Genomic DNA, 17,142 nt, shown 5'->3' with positions numbered 1-17,142 from the left:
AATGTGCTTCTATCTGCTGAAGATAGCCGGGCAATGGATAGATTAGGGAAAAAATGTATATTGCTTCCCCTCTAGCCTTCAGAGTCTTGAAATGTCACACTCGAATGACTAAATGTTTATCTATTGGAAAATTTAAATACAACTTTGGCCCCTTTAGAATTGGCAGACATTAAGCAATAGACCATTATGATGCTTTCAGGCCTCACAGATGGTAGACACAGCATTAAATGAGCTATGATGCAGTGGCGCTTCCTCCAGAACAGCTACTACTGGTTCTAAGTCCTTAACTAGAAACATCAAAGCCAACTTATAAACACAGACAAACAGGTCTTTCCATTACAGTAGACTCCCCTCTTGTCTGGCCTGTCTTTAATCAGCCATCAAATTTCTGCCATAAGTCCTAGCAAAAGACAACCGAGAACAACCGCACTTCTGCATCCTCTGGGCTAAATAAGACATTTGAGTTTTAGACTTCATATTCATTAGAAGAATGCATACTAACAAATTCTGTTCTAGCATTTCTCTGAATGCTTAAAGCATACTGACTGGTCCCCTCTAAAACCCTTCCTCTAGATGATGCAGTTTCCTGCTTTAACCACTCATTCCTAACCCTTCTCAGTGAGCAACCCTCCCCCTGAACCAAACGCATCAAAACCAATCCCTGCCCATGGTTATCAATAGATACTAAACTAGCCTTGCACCAAAGGGACAAAAAATGGGAAACAGTATCAAAAACATAAAAACCCTAACACCCTCCTAGATTATAAGCAACTATGAAACTCTGCAAAAAAAAAAACTAATAATTAAAGACTGCAAAGCCCACTACTCCAAACTCCACATGATAGGGATGGTGGGCCCCAATTGAGGCCCTGTAGATTTGTTTTCACAGAAAACACTACAGTCATGTGGTACATAAACAAGCATGGGGGAAGATAATCTTCTCAGCAATGCAGACTTGCTCTTATGGTTTGGTAACAGGCAACATAAGCAGACATGTCCCTCCAAGTTGTTTACATTCCCTTGCAGGACAATATCCTGGCAGTTTTTCAAAGCAGATCAAGAGAAGACCCTCATGAATGGATGCTTAACAGGGATGTCTTCTTAGACTTAGTCCACAAATGGGGTATCCCACAGTAGACTTATTTGCCTCCATCCACAACAAACCGCATTCTGTGTGCTTCTTCTCAAAAACTCCCTGTATTTAAGCATGAAGAATGGATGCCAGGTCCCCTTTCCTTGGAAAGAGAGGTTCATTGTATGCCTTCCCTACTGTTTCCCTTCTCCTGAAGGTCTTTCCAGATCCAGAAGGACAAATCAAAGATCTTACTGGTGACTGTTTTGGCCATGACAGCATTGTCTCCCCCTTCTCTACCACCTAGCTCAGTGTCATCACCACAAGTTACCTCAGAGTGGACGTGCACAAAACAAGGACTCACTTCTTCACCCCAAGTGATCATCTCTGAACCTAACATTATAGATGATAGGATTATGATCCCTTTCAGACACCAATTTTCTGAGGACATGCTACAGGTTTTTCAGTGCAGATTCTTCAGGGGACAAGGAAACCTACTACTAGGAAATCTCATGTGTCTAAGTTGAAAAGATATTCAATTTGTTATGTTAATCAACAGGACCATGTACAAATGGGGAGTGCCCCACTATCCTGTCTTATTTGTGTGAGCTATTAAGAGCTGGTCTTACATAGTCTTCAGTCAAGGCATATCTTTTGTCCATTTTTGAGTCCTTACCTTTTAGATCCCCTTCTTTCCAGGACAGAGGTAAAACAGTTTCCTCCGGGCCAGTTGCCTAGTAACTTCCTCCAGGACAGAGGTAAAAGTTTCCTCCAGGACAGAGGTAAAAGTTTCCTCCGGGCCAGTTGCCTAGTAACTTCCTCCGGGCCAGTTGCCTAGTAACTTCCTCCGGGCCAGTTGCCTAGTAACTTCCTCCGGGCCAGTTGCCTAGTAACTTCCTCTGGGCCAGTTGCCTAGTAACTTCCTCCGGGCCAGTTGCCTAGTAACTTCCTCCGGGCCAGTTGCCTAGTAACTTCCTCCGGGCCAGTTGCCTAGTAACTTCCTCCGGCCAGTTGCCTAGTAACTTCCTCCGGGCCAGTTGCCTAGTAACTTCCTCCGGGCCAGTTGCCTAGTAACTTCCTCCGGGCCAGTTGCCTAGTAACTTCCTCCGGGCCAGTTGCCTAGTAACTTCCTCCGGGCCAGTTGCCTAGTAACTTCCTCCGGGCCAGTTGCCTAGTAACTTCCTCCGGGCCAGTTGCCTAGTAACTTCCTCCGGGCCAGTTGCCTAGTAACTTCCTCCGGGCCAGTTGCCTAGTAACACCCTATGATCCTATAAGTGCAGCCTGAATAACTGGATGAGGAACAGAAAATACACCCCTCGGATTCCACCTGTCTCTGCTGGACAGGGACATTGGGTGCTGACTTGCCGGAACATGAGCTGAATTCTTGGCACGGCTTGTAGGAGCCTTGGGGCCAATAGCCTAGTAACTTCCCCTGATCCTAAAGGTGTCCTCCTCCCTAAAACTGCTATTCCACCTTTTTGGGACCTCAACTTTGTCCTTGTAAAACTTGCTTCTCACCCATTTGAACCAGCAGCTTCTGTTTCTTTCAAGTTCTGTACTTTGAAAACCATACTTCTAGTAGGCCTTAGTTTAGATAAAAGGGTTTCTGAACTCTAAACCCTGATGGCGTCCTCTCCCTTTCCTTATTTTTCGTAAGGACAGACTGACTTTGAAGGCCATCCCCTCATTTATGCCTGTGGTCAATGAGCCATCCTTCAGTCAGGCCATCAGCCTCTCTACTTTCCTAATCCACAGAATAAGGGAAAGAGAATTCTACATTCCATGGATGCTCACAGGTAGCGCAGGCTTTTACTTTGACAAGACAAAGTCAGTCCACAAGACTGACCAATTTGCTTCCTTCTAAGGAGCCAAGCTGATTAACCCAGTCTTTAAACAAAATATTGCTAAATGCATTTCTAAATCCATTTTGTTTTATTGCACTCACAGTGGGAAAACTTGGCCTTTGTCAGTAAATGCCCACTCTGCCAGAGTAGTGGCCTCATCTAGAGCCTTTTACAAGGGGATGGATTTGAGAGCCATCCTAGAAGCAGCAACTTCGCCTTCTGTACATAACATTACCAAATATTACAGAGTAGATACTTTCTCTAGATCCAGAGTTGCATTTGGGAGTCATCCAGCAGGTTGGAATACTGCAACAGTGACCTAAGGAAGGATATAGTACAGTTTTGTAAGAACTTACCATAACAGTAGATGCCCTAATGATCACTGCTCCAGTATCCACCCAGCCATCCCTTTATCTTTTCTTACCTCTTCTTAACATCCAAGCGGAAATATTTTCTGCCTTCTCCCCTCCTATCTGACATTTACTTTCTAATATCCTGTGGTGTATACAGTCTTCCTGGCTTTGAGATAGTGTGAGGTTTTACGCTCGTATGTCCACTTATGTAACCTTGAATATGCAGGCTTAGGTCATGTGTGAAATGCATGGCTGTGTGAAAGGTTTTGGTTTTGGTACTCCAGGCAAATGTCCAGGTTGGCTGTGAGATAACCCAAATGGTTTAGAATATTGCAACCATGATCAGCAGGAAATCTACTACTATAGCAAGTTCTTGCGCAACTGTATGGTAGACCGGTCATTTCATCACCTATGCTTTACAGAGGGGCTGGCAATTGCTAAGCAAACACTTTGTGTCTTGTGTAATGGCCCTGATTTTGCAGTTAAGTAGTTCATAGGTGTGTACTAAGCTAATGGCCTTGGGGCCTTTACAAGCCTAGCCATAGGATTACCCTGGCATAGTGCCACCTGACCTTAGTTCTCAGTCCCTCTGTCGAGTAGAGCCACTGCAGTGATCTCCGGGGGGTGAATTTTCTATTTCCCATCCACTCATCAAGATTTCTCTTGAGGGTCAGCGGGGTGCTCTGCTTGACATGTATGGGAAGTCTATTCCATAGCATGGGCAGTCTCTGGGTTATGAAACTGTCCCTCCAGCATGTTCTGTTAAAATTAATTGTGGCAATGAGGTTCAAGTCTCTGGAGCGTGTGGTGTGGAGGGATTGGGATTTCTTTAGATGTAGCATTTCTAACAGAGCTGGGTCAGACATGGCTTTGTAAGCCAAGCAGAGATCGCCTCTAAGTAGGCAGTATGAGATGGAGAATAGTTGGAGTTTTTGAGTTTGTCCATGTAGGACTAGTGTTTAAGGCCTAGGATCCTCTTTGTGAGGTACTTTTGCAGCCTCTCCAGTTGTTACAGGTGTCTGGTGAGGTACATGCCAAATGGGGAATTGTACTCGTTGATTGACCTAAAGAGGGAAGAGTAGAGGGAGACCATGACTTCTTTCTTCCTGGATGCAAAACCCTTAGTAAGGAGATGTGCCACATAGAAGGGTTTTCTGACCACAGTGGCAATGTGGTGGTTAAAAAAGAGATTGCTGTCAGCCTGTATTTCCAGATCTCGTATAAAGCCTTCTGTGTTCAGTGGACAGTGGACTACAATCAATGTGGTAAGTCATGGGAACTGGGTTTTTCCCCAAAGGGGATGATGACAATAGTGACCTATCAATTGGAAAATGCTGCTGCTAGAAGTACGTCCACTTCAGAGGTATGGCTTTTTCTAATGCTGCTGTCTGTCTTGCAGACATTTTTTATCATGACCACTTGATTGTTGTTTCTCACCCCAAGGCATTGCTTGCACACTGAGTCAGGCCTACTTTTACACTTTGATTCTTCACGCCACTTGGTCTTCTTGCTTTGACTTCCCAGGGAGATTTAACGGGTTATTTCCTCTGATTCTTTTCAACAGCCATTCTGTGCAGAAAGACTCCATGTCAGATATAACAGATATGTACTCACCAGAGCAGTTCATCTGCAGGGGGGCACTTCTTTCCCTCCCGCCATTTTGTTGTTATGAATAGATTTTTGTGCAGATCAGCCAAGTGTGTGTTTTGTATCCTTGAATGCCCCCCCCCCCCCCCCAACAACAAAAAAAAAAAAAAACTGTTGTGCTCACTACAAGTTGAACGTGCAGGCCAGGAGCTCTCCACCCCCCAGAGGATGAGAATGAGAATAAGTTCAGGATTTTGCTTAACTGAGAATATTAAGAGGAAATCCCAGCAATTACCCACTGCTTGTGGCTTTCTCACTGATCATGGGATACAGTGAGTACATTTCTTTGTTCAAGCATCAGTAATGGGCTTACAGTTCTGAAAAGGCTGCCATGTTTTGCTGTATTAAAGCAGATCAGACAGGAATCTCCTTGTTGTCTAAAAGGCATTGAAGGATTAAATATATTTAATGGGAATTAGATTGCTGGAGACTTGGCATGATATCAGAATAATTTAAATACACCAGAGGTAAAATTTGAGAGGACAAAAGCATAGAATAAGAAGTATTTGTATACTAAATATATGGAATGGAATACTAAGAAATGTAAAGGTATTGGACAGACTGCGTTTTTAAAAAAAGGTTTGAATTTATTTGGAAAGGGGTGGGAGTAGATATTTTCTCAATAATTTAAGGAGAGGTGTTTGCAGACAGTAGGTTTGCTTATATGCACCTCTCACACAGCTTCTGATGCCTTGGTAAATTATCTTATGCAGCGATGCAACTGACTTGTAATCCGATGAATAGTTCTTAAAGGCTGAGACTGCGGAGGTATTTTGTCAAAGGCTTGGGTGGACAGATTTAGTGGTACCTGGTTTTCCATCTTATCGGATGCTTTGTCCATATATGTATTGTAGAAAAGTGTACTGAAAACCTAATAGAATGGGAACCAGAACTACATTGTTGTTACTTCAGTCATGCACATAATTCAGTTGAATTAACCCATTTTTTTCCCCTGCAGGTAATTTACATGGGTGTTGTCCTGTATGCTCCATCCCTGGCTCTTAATGCAGGTAAGTCACATTGGAACCTGTGTATTTGCTTGTGAGCCGAATTTTGTAATGCAGACTTGTACACTATGGTTGTAGTTGTCAGTCTGCCAGTCTGCTCCTCTCTTCTGCTTAGATTTCTTATTCATACTTGTTGCCATGCCAGCACCTCACCTCACACCAGAGATCGGCACCATGTAGGCATGTGATTATTTGTTCCTACACATTTCTGCCTTTGGTCAACCATGACCTAAGTGATCATGAGATAATTTAGGACTGTATGAAAGCTTTTCATTGTAAAAGAAGGAACATGCATTTGATATTCTGTCCTGGGTTTGGTCACAGATGACCCAGACTTTTTTTTTAATTTAGATTGCTGACATTGAGCATGGTCGGGGTGTTGCATTAGCTGTCACCATTTCCCTCTTTTCAGAGGGACTGTCTTAACATTCTTCAGTAGTCATGCTTGCCTGTCTCAGGTTTTCTGTTGCACAATTCATCCATCCTTTGGCGAGATGGTCTTATCTCCTCTTTCCTTTTTCCCGCCTGTCCCAGATTTACTTTACTAAGTCATTTTCTGCACGTGACCAAACAACCATAATTTGTTGCCCTTGACCACCTCTGCAAATGGAACTCCTTTGGCATCTGCTGTGATGTTCATTCCTTCATCTGTTGACAGTGGGCTTCCTATTGCCCTTCTGGGGTACTTCATCAATACTTGAAGCCTTAGTAGCTGCTCTGCATTCATTGTCTAGGTTTCTGTGACATACAGAAACACCAGTCGCACCAGTGTTTTGTACCCTTTCTTTTTAACTTTGTCATTCTTGAGTGACATAGAATCCCCGACACTTTGTTCCACTTTTGACATCTTCATTCAGATTTCCCTTTTCCACCAGATCTCCCATATACTTAAAATCTGTTCCATTATTTCCCTTCTTTCATTTTTTTCTTCCGATTTCCCTCTTTTGCTGCCATGAACTCCGTCTTATCTGTGCTCAGTCTCATCCCACATGCTTTAGTTTTGCATTCCATCTCCCTTTCATTTGCTGAAGATTTTGTTTAGAGTCTGTTTGTGGTGCCACTTTGTCTGCAGACAGCAGCTTTGTTGGTTTTGTCCTTTCCAACCTCTTTGCTAACGTAGAACATTATCAGTATGAAAAGGAGTGGCTCGGAGCTGAACCCTGATTTACATTCACTCGCACTGGAAACCCCTGTACGAGTCTGAAAACACTGAACTTTTGTCATTGGATCCCTTAATGTAACCTGCACTAAATTTACTAATCTAAATTTCTTGGACTTCAAATTATTGCAGGACTCCCCAAATCATCTTTCTTATAACCTTGTCATATGAGTTCTCCAAGTCTGGGAATGCCCATTTCAAATTTTACTCATTTCAAACTTCTTCACAGTGTCTCGCTAAAAACATCAGGTAAGTTCTACTGCCTCTTGATATGAATCCAAACTGCTTATTCCTTTTCTGTTTGTCTAGGTATTTGTTTATCACCCTGTCTAGCACTTTCATGCAGCATGCAACAGATGTTTAATACTTATATAATGCATGCAGTTGTGAATATTCTCTTTTGTTCTTGTACGTTGGCACTAGAATGCTTATTCTTCAGTCATCTGGGATATGGCTGTCTTTCTTCATTGAGGAATGAGTACCATCAGGATCCATTTCTTCCTTGATGCAACCAACATATTTCTGTTTCTTCGTCCAGGACCTTGTCTAGCAGTTCCTTTACCAACACCCAATCTGCCCATTCATACTAGGGCCACACGAGCCAGACACTCCTGGGCTGAGTGAGAGTCCTAAGACCTGTTTTTTCCCACATGGAATTCCCGTTCAATGCTTCATTCCTTGTTGAGAGTCAGGTGGTAGAGAGCAGGCTATCCTGCTGATTCTTGGAGGGGGGCTTAACTTCTGCCCAGTGGGAGATCCCCCTCCCCTTTGGCAGTTCTGCTGAACTTATTACTGTCCACCAAGCGCAAGTGTGCCACTGCACACCAGATTCCCCTTGGCTTTCTGGTCCTATGCACTGGGACTGCACAGATTCTGCTGGCTCAGTTTCCAGTAGAGAACATCCCACTAGGTGTCCCCATGTGTGTCCTCCTGTGTATCAGATTAAGCCACCTTCCTCCTCTGATGGATGAGCCTGTAGTGGCATTCACATCTAGTGCACTTATCAACTTGATCGTATATGCAGCGACTTCGTCTGAGCCTGCTGCTTTCCCTGATTTTGTCTGGTCGTACTTTTGACTTCCTGTAGAGTTGGTTCTCCTTTCTCTTTCATTGTCATTTATAGGCAGATGAAAATGAAAGATACTTAGACCAGCAGGTCACATCCTCTTTGACTGACCTCAAAAAGAAGAGTGTGCTTTTGGAGCAAAAATACTGTTTTGTAGGATTCTTGCAAGTCCTTGCGTCTAACCAGTTAATTTAAGAAATGATCATATGCATTCGAAGGTAGTCATTATCTACCGTTAATTTAATTGCAGTGCCCTCATAAATGGCAACCACTGATGAGAAAATGACATGCTTTAGCTGCAGGATTTTCTCATGTGGTCTGACAAAATGCAAATCCAGGTGAAGGATGCTAACAGCGCATAAATATAAACTCTCCATTACGAAAGGTAATATTGTACAATAGATAATTTCTGAAATGTTTCTAAGCTCTCTTGATATACTTGTTAAGTATTAACACTAAGCAAAACACTGCAGACAACTACTTGCAACATTTTTTTTTTGCAGACAAATGATTTTTAAAAAAGAATGGGCAGTAATATACTAGGAAAAAAATGTTGCTTTGTATAGAGACTGCTCACTTTACTTTTATTAAAATGTTGCTTTGTATAGAGACTGCTCACTTTACTTTTATTAAAATGTTGCTTTGTATAGAGACTGCTCACTTTACTTTTACTTTTGTTCTTGAATGCTTACTGATAGAACCACTCAGACTGTGGTTGGAAATGGGGAAGTTGTTTCATGTCAATATCATACATTTTGTAATGCCTAGTAGGACTTGCCAGCTTTAATTTACTTGATGAGCTGTAAAAAAAATGTAAAAAAAAAAAAGACATCCTGCTGCTTCTCACCTTGTTGTGTGTTTTTTTGTTGGTAATTGTATGATCTCCTATATCACTGTTGCAGTATTCATTACATTAGGGATTTCCTTCCTAGGGCAGCCCAACGTCCAGCCAGTATACCAAAGCCTTAGATTGCTTTAATGTACACTGTACACCACACGTATGCTCCACACACAGTGTAGGGCGTAAAGGTGACGTCCGCATGTACCATCCTCAGAACTTCTTTGCTGCCAGTGTGAACACCATCTCTTGATCATCTGTCTGAATACCTGCATTCCATTGCTGGTTTCCGAGCAGCTGCAGATAAGTGCCCCTTTGGGGTTCCTTTTTTACTTGTCTTTTTGGTTGTTTCTGGGGTTTCATGTCATCCAAGAAGGGAATTGTACAAGACAAGGGATGTCTCATCCATCCCCACCTGTCAACTCTTTAACTGACTCTGTGGGTGATAGGATTTTGATTCCACATAAACACCTTTTTTTCTGAGGACGTGCTTAGGGTACTGCAGGAGGGCAGAAAACACAATACTAGGAAATCCTACTTATCCAAATGGAAGAGGTTTCCTATTTGGTGTCTTTCTCATAACCTGGATCCACTTTCATAGGCAGGTACTAGGCTATTGGCCCAAGGGCCTAAGTAAGCCTAGCCAAGAAGATTCTCTGGCTTACACCATCCAAGAAAGTTAATTTCCTGTGCCCCTGTCGAGCAGAGCCACAGAAGTGATCCCCAAGGTGCATTTCCTATTTCCCATCCACTCGTCAAGATTTTTCTTGAGTGCTAATGAGGAACTTTGCTTGACATAGATGGGTAGCTTGTTCCAGAATATAGGAAGTCTCTGGGACAGGAATCTATCCCTTCAGCATGTCCTGTTTACTGTGGTGACCAGGTTTAGGTCCCTGGAGCATGTAGCTCGGAGGGATTGGGATTTCTTTAGGTGTAGCATGTCCAACAGCTCTGGGTTTAACATAGCTTTATATGTTAGGCAGAGATCTCCTCAGAGTAGGCACTATGCTATGGAGTAAAGCTGGAGGTTTTGAGACTGTCAATGTAGGGCATCTGTTTGAGGCCAGTAATCCTCTTTGTGAGGTACTTCTGTGGCCTTTCTAGCTGCTGCAGATGTCTTGAGGTACATTCCAAAAGGGGCGTTTTACTCTATAATGGGTCTAATGAGTGCCAAGTAGAGGGGAGCAATTACCTTTTTTACCTGGATGAGAACCTTTTTGTGATGAGGTGTGCCATATAGGATTTCCTGACTACTGTGGTGATGTGATTATCAAAGGAGAGACTACTGTCCACCTGGTTCCCAAGGTCTCTTATCACACATTCGGCATTAAGTAGACTGCCGTTTGTGGTAGTTAATTGAGTTTTTACCCAAGGGGATGACAATGCACTCTTTGGCATTGAGCTTGAGGCCATGCCTTTGACACCAGGCATCTGTCTCAGTGAGGCCCTTCTGTAGGATGTCCATATCATTTGGGGACTCGACTGTGGCTCTTAGTTTGCAGTCATCTGTGAACTTTGTTAGCCAGAGGCCTTCTGTGTTAGCCCGTAGTTCAGAGAAGTAGATGCCAAACAGGACTGAACCCTGTGGTACTCCACTTGTCACTGGTTTGGAGTCAGATTTGGAGTCTGCAGCTTTTACAGTGTGGGTTCTGTCAGTGAGCCAGTTGGCAACCCATCTTGTGACGTAGGGATTTATACCTAGTTTAGTGGGTTTAGCTATAATTCCAGAATGGGGGATGATGTCGAAAGCCTTTGCGAGGTCTAGATAGGCTGTGTGAGCCACCTTACCCTCGTCTATGGCTTTGGTGACTGGCTCAAAGAAGTTGATCAGGTTCAGAAGGCATGATCTGCCTTTCACAAATCTGAACTGGGTGAGGTCCAGAGTTTGGAGGTTACCAGTGTCTTTGAGTTCCACGATGATATGTTCCATGGCCTTGCAGACCAGGCTTGTCAGGCTAATAGGGCGAAAGTTCCCAGGATCAGTGGTGACTCCCCCTTTGTGGAGTGAGAACTGTTGCTGTGCGCCATTCAGTGGCCACAAAGCCTGACATGAGACTATGATTGAACATGGTGCTTAGGTGGGGATCCAGTTCGTTCTGAAGTTCATGTAAAACGCAGCCTGGGATGTTGCCCGGTCCCATGGATGCTGTTTTTTTTTTGGTTTTAGAATGTGCAACTGGACTCTGCATTCTTCATGTATAGATATGAACCCTTTAGGGAGTGAGAGGGGGGTAATGTTAGCACTGAACCTATCTGCCAGGATGTTGGCAATATCCGTTGGTTCTGTAATTTTCGTGCCGTTGTGCTGTAACTCAGAGCAGATCTGGGTGTTGCCATTGAGATTCTTGACATGGCTATAGAATGCCAAATTTGTGGTTGCCCTTAGAATCAGTGGCAATTTTGTTTATGTAGCAAGCTTTGGAGGATCTTATAAGGGATCTCAGCTTTTTACTGAGGCTGACCAGGGAGCTCCTCCACTCATGGGATTTTACTCTCTTGCAACAGTTTCTTCTTGTGTTGTAGAGTTTGTTTATGGCAGGGGACCACCAGATTGGCTTCCTTTTTTGGAGGATAGCGTCTTGGTTCTGTTTGGGATAGCATGATCCATGCACTTGTGTAAGTACTTTTAGAGTGCATTTGTGTAGGATTCAGTAGTCGTAACTGTATTGTCCATCTGCATGGGTGTCATGAAGTTCACCACTTCTGTCTTAAGCATGAAGTTGGCTTTGGAGAGATTTTTATCGTGGTTTGCTTAATGGTGGGTGGGATGTGGATATCTAGGGTGGTTATCTTATGGTCGGATCTAACCAACAAGGAGCTGACTTTAGGTGTGGACCACCGGTCACTCATGTTGGTAATGACTAGGTCTAGGATATTGTTGCCCCTGGTGTGGGTGGGGGTAAGTTGATCCAGGGCATTGGAATGTATGAATTCCAGAAAGCGTAGAGTTGAAGGAGTTGGTACATGAGTAGTTTTCCCAGTTAATGGTGGGGTAGTTGAAATAGAGTGTTTGGTTGAACCCTAATATTTTCCATTATATCAAGAAAGGAGTGGGTATCCTGGGGCATGGTGGGGGATCTGTAAGCAAGCTACAATTTGGATTGCAGTTTTGCCCAGAGTTAGTTGCACTTGGATAACCTTGGATGCATTATGCTGCGCAACTAGCCTGGAGGTGTGGATATCCTTAATGAATATGGACACCTCCGCCTTTGGTGTTTTGGTCTAGGTTAGATAGCCGAAATGTGTGGTATGAGTTATAGCCTGGTAATGCAGGGGTGCTCTCTAGAGCCTTGAGCCAGGTCTCCATCACTGCACAGATATCGATGTTCTCCATTTTAAGGAGTGCCTCGAGTGAATGCGTTTTGAGATTTAGACTTCTAGCATTGAGTAGCATTACCCTCAATTTTTGCTTCCCTGTTCCTGTTATGGTGGTGAATTTGTCATTTGAGCCTTGCCTAAAAAAGGCACTATAGGGGCGGCAAGAGCCTTAGCCAGTATCTGGAATCCCAGGGGCGACAGGTGCAGGCCGTCTCTGGCAAAAACATCGTGGTCTTTTGACCATGTCGTCCCAGGCAGACAGATACTGGATCCCCATAAAATGACACCAGAAGCTTAGCCAATTTTTGAAGTCAATCATTTTTGTCCTTGTACTGCTGTATCATTCTGGGCGATGGCAGGATGCTACTCAGGGCTAGGGTCATACCTGCCTGGGATACAAGATTGGAGAGCTTTTCCATGTCTCTTTTCATGTAGTCCAGGGAGGTACATCTTGGGTCGTTCACCAACATGGACAATGACAGAGTTATATTTGTTCTTGTGGAGTGACATGAGCTATGTGGTGGATCCTGGCACCCGACAGGCAGCTGACAGTAACCTTCTCCTTGTTTAGCCTGGTGAGTGGGACATCAGTGTGCCTGACTGTAGAGTCACCTATGACTAGTGTGCTGGGTACGTTGGTTTGCCTTATGGGCCGTGGTTTATTGACACACTGAGTTTGTGGCGTCTGTGTAATTTGGGTTGTGTTGGAGGTGGAGGTTGCTTGTGTTTGCTTTGGAGGTCTCTGTTGCTTGAGCAGATTGTTATGGAGAGCCTCTGCAAATGTTTTGTTTGTGTGGATTTTGGTGGTATAGGTTTAGTGGGACTATGTGATGAATGTGGTGTGGTGCAAGTGTTTACCGTCCTCCTTTTGACTGTCAAGTTCCATCTTGGTTGGAGAGAGCTCTACCTTCAGTTTGGCTAGATAAGTGCATCTCTCACATGTTGTGGTGTTGGGTGGAAGGAGGAGAGGGTTGTCTGTGTACATGAGGCAATTGCTACATTGCCTCAAGATGCCCAGATTCATCAGATAGACAGGAGAGAACACTGGGAGCTGACGCTTGGACATGCTTGAATCAAAATCTGCTTTCCTCTAGTCAAGACATTCTGTGGATGTTCCTTTGGTTCTCTCATTTGTGTAAGTTGCTCAATGCTGGGTTGGCCTATTCTTCCATTAAGGCCCAGTTATCAGCTATCTCTGCTTGTCAGCCTTTATCTCATGCTTTAGCGTGTAGGTTTGAAATCAAACCATTCCTTATCCTTCATATTAGGCCTTCCAGGAAACCTGTTCCCCCTCCCTGGGATCTTAATTTTGGAGAAACTGATTCAGGCTCCTTTTGAACCTGCAGCTTCAGCTTCCTTGCAATATTGCTCTTGGGAAAGCTATTCTTTGTTAAACCTTACTTCTGCTAGATGGGTGTCTGAGCTTGAAGCCCTTATGGCTTGTCCTCCTTTTTTGCTGTTTCATAAGGACAGGGTGTCCTTGCGTACTAATCCTCCTTTTATGTCCAAGGTGGTGAATGAGTTGTCCCTTTAATCAGTCTATTCATTTGCCCACTTGTTTTCCTTCTCCAGATTCTGCCATTGAGAAGGTGCATACATAACTCTGATTTTAGTTTGATAAGACTAAGACTATTAGGAATTCTGATAGCCTTTTGTTTCCTTTTGCCCCAGTTCCTTGGGATTAGCTGTATCTAAGTAGACTATTTCTTCTTGGATTTCAAAAGCGGTTTCTTTTTATTATTCCTTTCATGGTAAGACCCTTCCTTATTCTGTAAAGGCTTATTCTACTAGATTTGTGGCTTCTGGTGCTTTTTTCAAGGGTTTTGGATACCAGATCTATTCTTGAGGCAGCTATCTGGACTTCTGTGCATACATTTACCAAGCACTAAAAGTTGGATGGAATCTCCAGAGCTGGTTTTGCTAGAGCCATCCTTCATGGCTTCCTAGAGAGCTCTGTTGGGACCTTTCTCCTCCCAAGTTTCTTCCTGAGTTTTGGCGCGCTCCTTAATGTAATGAGTACTGCAACAGTGATATGGCAGGACATAGTACAGTTGTGTAAAATCTTACTGTAACGGTAGGTATCCTTACCTTCACTGTTGCAGTATTCACTCCCTCCCTTCTTCCCCCGGTCATCTTCTCTTCTGGATGTACTGGTTGCGTCTTGGTTTTCTTTGGACTGGCATTCCTACTGGGGCTTTCACTTCTGAGGGTGGTACATCCGGATGTCACTTATGCCCTACGCTACATGAGGAGCATATGTGTGATGTACAGCATACCTTAAAGCAACCTAAAGCTTTGGTATACTGGCAGGACATCAAGCTGCCCTAGGCAGGGAATCCCTAATGTAATGAATATTGCAACAGTGAAGGGAGCGATTATCTGTTATCGTAAGATTTTACACAACTGTACATTCTCCCTCCTTTTCCTATCTTCTTTTTGCCTATCGCTAGTAATGAAAGATGTATTTTGCATTATTTGAGTATTTTAATGCTTTTCTACAATGTAATTGATTTTTATTGTAATTTGACTTATGAACCTAAAGATAGCACAGTTAAAGAACTCTAATTTCCTGCATTGTATAAACAAGCCTTTGTAATGCAGAGTGGTGGTTCATTATTAAGGAAATGTCTTTGATTACATACAGTATTTTGATTTCTTAAGTGATCAGGCAAATGAGTAATGTAGGATTGTGCTTCATTGTTAAACTGTTTTGATACGTTTTATGTTCCCATTTTGTCTGTCTTCTACATTATTCTTCCATTTATTCTTTCTTATTTAGACTGTTGCAGCTTTATTATTTCAGCTGTCTAATCACAATCCTTTAAGCAATACACTTTCTGAATCTTTTTGAATTAAGGCATATTGCCTTTTATCAGCTTCTTTGTGTACGTAACTCTTAGCTATATTAAATACAAAATATAACCAAAACAATAGTGTTTTATTTGTATTAATAAGTGAACTTGTATCAGACTTTGAATTTGTATAAAACTAAAATCAGGCAAAAGACACAAAGCCAAACCTATTTGAGTTATTTCCATTTATAAGGCACTAAAGTTGTGAACCAGCTCCACCTTTACTAGCAAAGCCAAATACAACCCTAGCCGAGTTGTTATATATGGGGCCAAAACACAAAAGAACCGCACGTCTGCTTTCAAAACAGATTGCAACAACGCAGCTGCTGGTGTAGCAGAATCAATTGTTTACATCAAAATGGTAATATTGTTATTGCTGATGGGAACTTTGTGGTAGACATCTGAAAAACTTTTGTGCATTTATTTTCCTTTTCCACACGAATGATGCTGCAATATTTTTATAAATAAAAAGCAGCAATGAAGCAGCAGTATTTGAAGTGGGTCAGTTAGGTACACACAGACACACATGGTGCACACCTTCTCTCATACATAATCAAGACCAGTTAAAAGTATCATATAAAATCCAGTGGATTAGGCTATTGCTTTAGTACATTTTATAAGGTGTGACCTGAACCTGCAGGGCAGTAGTGCTACCACTTCAGGGTACTGCCATCCACAGTGACATCCAGTCAGTTCACGTGTTCTTGCATGATAGACAACATGATGGTATTAAAGCTCCATGCCTACTTCTCTGATTGTAAACTAAAGTCATGATATAGTAAGGAAATCTAAAACAGAACAGCAGAAAATGTAGAAATAATTCTGACTGCCTAAGTGAGTCAATCAAAATGCAAACCATTTATTACTAAGGACATGGTTTTGCCTTAACTTAACAGTACCTACTAGATGTGGAAGGCACTTGGGCACCTCTCATACTGGAGCATGTACTTTGATAAAGCCCTTTGCTGGAGGAAAGGAGTGAGGGTGTCAAGGCTAACACACTTCAGTACCCATCCATAACAATGGTGAAGGTAATCCCCCCCCATGAAAGCATCATCCAATAACATTAAGGTGCCAGACAAAGATTACTATTTAGGATAGACGGTCCAATTTTGCACCTGTAAGACCTAGTGATACTGTACCAGACAGTCACTAACAGCTACTTCCCTCTTACTCTGTCTTCCACTCCGTACTACTTGGCCTACCACAGAGTGCCAGCTTCTTGAATGGCATCACCGTGCTTTCTGGGTAATGCAGTTCAGTGCAGAACTACACCATCTCGCAGTGTACGTTTTGTGTACATGCTCTGGCTGAAGGCTAATGAATTATACAGTTAATACATAATGACAATAATTAGAATTATAGACTTTTACTTCAGAAAATGCATTTTACTTCACATTCTCCAATGCTGTCATAATATTTTAAGTGTTCCTCCCTGATTTTGTTGAGATTGGTTGAGAGGTATATCAGGAAGCATCAGTAAAACACGCATGTACAGTATTCATAGTGGGAAGAAACAGCAGGACAAATGTTCTTAACTATCCCGATTAATGGAGACAGTATAAAACATAACATCAGTATACATACAATACCCCAGCCAAGAAAAAAAATGCAGAAAATGTATGACAGTTAAAACCTTTCACAACGTTTAGTACATTCATCGATTATTTTTCAGTGATTTTTGAACTTGGGCAAATCTGAAATTCGAAAAGCAGAGCTCTCTGTTCCTAATCTAAATAGTTCTTTAACTTGTGTACGCTAAATGTTAACCTTCCTTTTGTTGCTCGAATTACTAATGCACTAAGGCAAATTATGATTTTACCATATAATAGAAACAGAAGCCTTGTTCTCCTGTTTTCAATACTGAACTCCTTGAAAGTTTATTTACAGTGGTAATATATGGTAAGGTGAATTATGACACTACAAACTGTAAAGTTTACTGTTTCCATGGCAACAACATGTCTCCTTGTCTTTTCTCTCTTTGCA

General features: G+C 42.6%; 1 protein-coding gene across 7 annotated transcripts in view; it reads left to right on the top strand.

Annotated features, from left to right (window-relative positions):
• SLC5A6 (solute carrier family 5 member 6) overlaps positions 1–17,142 on the top strand; it is a 1,143,936-nt gene that overhangs the window by 388,695 nt on the left and 738,099 nt on the right. For all 7 annotated transcript variants that reach the window (XM_044061732.1, XM_044061733.1, XM_044061734.1 and 4 more), the window contains one exon: positions 5,875–5,926. In XM_044061732.1, coding sequence (XP_043917667.1) covers positions 5,875–5,926 — 52 coding nt within the window. The remainder of the gene's footprint in view (positions 1–5,874; positions 5,927–17,142) is intronic.

Source organism: Protopterus annectens, chromosome 2.part0, assembly GCF_019279795.1.
Source record: "Protopterus annectens isolate FY-2018-M chromosome 2.part0, PAN1.0, whole genome shotgun sequence".
Classification (NCBI taxonomy): domain Eukaryota; kingdom Metazoa; phylum Chordata; order Ceratodontiformes; family Protopteridae; genus Protopterus; species Protopterus annectens.
This window is presented reverse-complemented; position numbering and strand designations above follow the sequence as displayed.